Below are 4,245 nucleotides of genomic sequence, written 5' to 3'. Positions count from 1 at the left end.
GGTTTCTTTGTACTACGGCCAAGAGTTGCCTGATTTTAAGCTTCCTTTGGTTTATGCCTCGGATTGTGGAAACAGGCTGTGCTACATTGGGTCTCTAGAACCTTCCAAGGTTCAAGGAAAAATAGTTGTTTGTGACAGGGGAGTGAATGCTAGAGTTGAGAAAGGTAGTGCGGTGAAGCTTGCTGGTGGGTTGGGAATGATATTAGCCAACACTGAAGAGAATGGTGAGGAGCTTCTCGCGGATGCACATCTTATTCCGGCAACCATGGTGGGTCAAACCGCAGGAGACAAGATCAAGCAATACATAAAAACAAGCCAATCTCCAACTGCAACAATAGAGTTCAGAGGCACTGTCATTGGTTCTTCACCTTCTGCTCCACAAGTTGCTTCATTCTCTAGCCGCGGACCGAACCATCTCACGCCGGAGATTCTTAAGCCGGATGTTATAGCCCCTGGTGTTAACATTTTGGCAGGGTGGACTGGGAAGATAGGACCTACTGATTTAGAAATTGATCCTAGACGAGTCGAATTCAACATTATTTCGGGTACTTCTATGTCTTGCCCCCATGCTAGTGGCATCGCTGCATTGCTTAGGAAGGCATATCCATCTTTTACACCTGCTGCTATAAAATCTGCTTTGATGACAACCGCTTATAATGTCGATAACTCGGGGGGTAAAATTAAGGATCTTGGAACTGGTGGAGAGTCAAACCCTTTCATTCATGGTGCTGGACATGTTGATCCAAACAGGGCACTCAATCCTGGTTTGGTTTATGATTTGGACATTGATGACTACGTTGCATTCCTATGCTCAATTGGGTATGACAATAAGGATATTGCTGTTTTTGTTAGGGAGGCTACTAGTTCAGACATTTGCGAAACTAAAGTAGCTAGGACTGGTAAGTTAACTAGTCCCGGTGATCTGAATTACCCGTCTTTCGCGGTTGAGTTTGGTGCGGATCATGGCGAGGTTAAGTACAAACGGGTTGTTACTAACGTGGGGAGTTCGGTTGATGCTGTTTACAATGTGAAAGTTGTTGCTCCTCCTGGTGTCGAAGTTGTAGTGTCACCAAGCAAGCTTGTGTTTAGTGCTGAAAACAAGACACAAGCATTTGAGGTAACGTTTACTAGAGGGGTTGGGAATACGGTTTCTTCAAGTTTTGGGTCCATTGAGTGGAGTGATGGAAGCCACAGTGTGAGGAGCCCGATTGCTGTAAGATGGAGAGAAGGACTCTCATCATCCATTTGAGTGAACTCGAGTGTTACACGGATCTAGCAGCAGAGGTTTCAGGTTATGGTTTTAGTTTCTTTGTTGGTAATTTATGCTTGCTTATTGTTGTACAAAAGTATGGAATAATTGCTGGGTACTCTCTGTCTTGCAATTTTAATGCTAGCTTTGAAGTAGCAGAAGATGAACTTGTAATGAGTTATGATGGGATCAAGTCACATGAAGTGATGAAATGGCATTGATTAGAATAGTGATAGAAAAAATAGCCGTGGTTCTGCATGACTGCATATTTATTATGATGAATCAGCCGAAATGCTAATGACATTTTAATTTGTCTTGCCTTTTCTAGCATATCTTCTTACTTCTAAGGAAAATGTTATTTGTAGTTTGAATTTTTTTTTAATTAAAAAGAGAAATTTAAGATTTAGTATTCTAGTGTAAATAACTAGAGTTCATAAATAGAATTAGTGCTAAAATAATGTCTTCAATTTTTCCTTTTATATATAGAAAATATCACAATTCCATATGATTTATGTGTGGGACAAGAAAAGGTTGCTACCATGGAAGGATGTAGTTTTTTGCTTTTTTGGTCAGAATGGAAGGATGTAGTTGAAAAATATGCTGGGGTGTTTTAGACAGATAGGCCCAATGAATTTATACTATACAAAAAAATAACGAGTTGTTCAATGGTGGGCATTTTGAAGGAAGAAGCAAATTGGGAAGTGGAAATTTACAGGTTTTGTAACCAATTTGATTTGGTCGAGTGATTAGCAAATGTCCGGGATTCGAATCTTACTTTGTGCATACAGCTAGCAGCAAATTTTGAAAAGAAATTCAAATATACGACAAATTGATCATTAACTGTCAGGTTGAAAAATACCGTGAATAAAACAAAAAAAAATTATGGTTTTCATTAAAGTTTTCATTGGTAATTTTCAGTCCGAGCATATTTTGTTGAAGAAGAAAGTGCCGTTTTATTTCAACGTCTTTGACGGAAAGCATTAAAAGACAATGCGCATGTAATGCAAGTAAAAAATTAATGATCAAGCAATTTTTATTTGTGATCATGGTATGGTTCTTAGATGATTATTGATTATCGTTTGAATGTTATGAGACAATGCTTGTGTACATGTATGTAGAGTAGTTTGTTGTATGCGACGATTATTTCCTTTGATTACTCGACTTGGGTAATCTACACAACGATTTAGTTTGTATGTATATAGTAATCTGCTTAGCATTACATTTTATTATTCTGCAATTAATTATAAAAGAAAGTATAGGAAACTAACTATCCCACCAGCTAACTTAAACCACTTTTTAAAAATTCGATTTTTAAATTTGTTAAAAATAGAATTATAAAGTAACTCTTATTTTTCCTGCGTAACAAACATACCATTTTGTGATCATAACTGTCATTGCTGACATCTTATAATAAAGAAATAAACAATAAAGATAAGGATTCAAACCGAATAAAAAAATACATTAAAATTGAAGTAAAAATAAAAAGGATAGATTGAAATTGAGTACAAAGAGAATCACTATATTTTTTACTCAATTTCTTGACGCAACAAAAAAAGGGACTTCTCAACCTAATTTGTCAACACCATAGTTTGAGAATTGAATCGAATGGACTCCTCAACCTTCTACCCAATTTCCCGATGTAATAAAAGAGAGACTCCTCAACCTCAATTGTCCACATCATGTTTTCATCATAAAACTAAAAAAAGAGTTTTCAAACCTCTAAATAATTCTATGCTACGACTACCCTAGTTTGTGAGGTATTTATAACCTCTTATTAGGTTAAAATATAAAAAATTCTAAGCCCATCAACATAAGGCTAGTAATCAAATAAACAAAATCAAAATACATCAAATTAAATTAAAATATTCTAAAAATGTAAATTAATATATTCTAAATAATACTTGAACTCTTCATATCTCGAACATTTAAAGCACATATCATTCTCTTCCTTTTCAAAAAAGATTCGTCCTCAAATCTTGTAGGTGAAAAAATAGTATATGAAAAGCACAATAATTACAAGGAAGATAATTTCTTTTTTTTTGCATATATTTCTTTTTTTTCTCTTTTTTTTGCACTGTATGTTTTTTTATTTTTTTTTAAACAATAAAATCAACAATGATGACAAAACAATAATGAAACACAAACAGAAAATAAGAACACAAAAATTTAAAGAAAGATGTGACAGACACTGGACTCTTTTTTTTATGATAAAAAAAGAACAAATATATATTACTAAGAATTAATCTAATACTGGAGTTTTGATACTAAATAATAAAGAAATAAAAGATAAACAAGAAGATAAGGATTAAAACTAAATAAAAAAGATACACAAAAATTGAAATAAAAAAAAGATAGATTGAAATTGAGAACAAAGAGAATCACTTTACTTTCTATCCAATTTTTTGACGCAACAAGAAAGTGACTCCTCAACCTAACTTGTCAATGCCATAGTTTGGGAATTGAATCGAAGGGACTCTTCAACCTTCTACCCAATTCCCCAATGTAACAAAAGAGGGACTCCTCAACCTCAATTGTCCATATCATGGTTTCATTATGAAACCGAAAAAGGGGTTTTCAAACCTCTAAATAATTCTATGCTACCACTATCCTAGTTTGTGAGGTATTTATAACCTCTTATTAGGTTAAAATATATAAAACCCTAAGCCCATAAACATAAGGCCCAATCTAGTAATCAAATAAACAAAATCAAAATACATCAAATTAAATTAAAATATTCTAAAAATGTAAACTAATATCTTCTAAATAATACTTGAACTCTTCATATCTCGAACATTTGAAGCACGTATCACCTTATCTGTCGTTGCGCCAGACCGACCTACGTCGGATTCTCATCGTCGCAGAGTGCGCTGGCTGGGGCAGTCGTCCTCCACCAATCTGTGTTGGAGTTGCTCTTGCTGTGTCTCCATTCTACACCGTCGTTGATTCTAGATGCCGTCGGAGGAAGCGATGGCATCAACTCTACAACCATTCTGAAT

At 34.8% G+C, this 4,245-nt stretch overlaps 1 protein-coding gene across 1 annotated transcript in view; it reads left to right on the top strand.

The window, feature by feature from the left end:
• Positions 1-1,558, top strand: part of LOC107464860 (subtilisin-like protease SBT1.4) — a gene marked incomplete in the record, with an annotated part of 3,056 nt that extends 1,498 nt beyond the window's left edge. Inside the window, 1 exon segment of the mRNA XM_016083813.3 lies at positions 1-1,558. Within this exon segment, the coding sequence (XP_015939299.1) occupies positions 1-1,249 (1,249 nt within the window).
• Between the last annotated feature and the right edge of the window lie 2,687 nt (positions 1,559-4,245).

Source organism: Arachis duranensis, chromosome 9 (genome assembly GCF_000817695.3).
Source record: "Arachis duranensis cultivar V14167 chromosome 9, aradu.V14167.gnm2.J7QH, whole genome shotgun sequence".
Taxonomy (NCBI): Eukaryota; Viridiplantae; Streptophyta; class Magnoliopsida; order Fabales; family Fabaceae; genus Arachis; species Arachis duranensis.
This window is presented reverse-complemented; position numbering and strand designations above follow the sequence as displayed.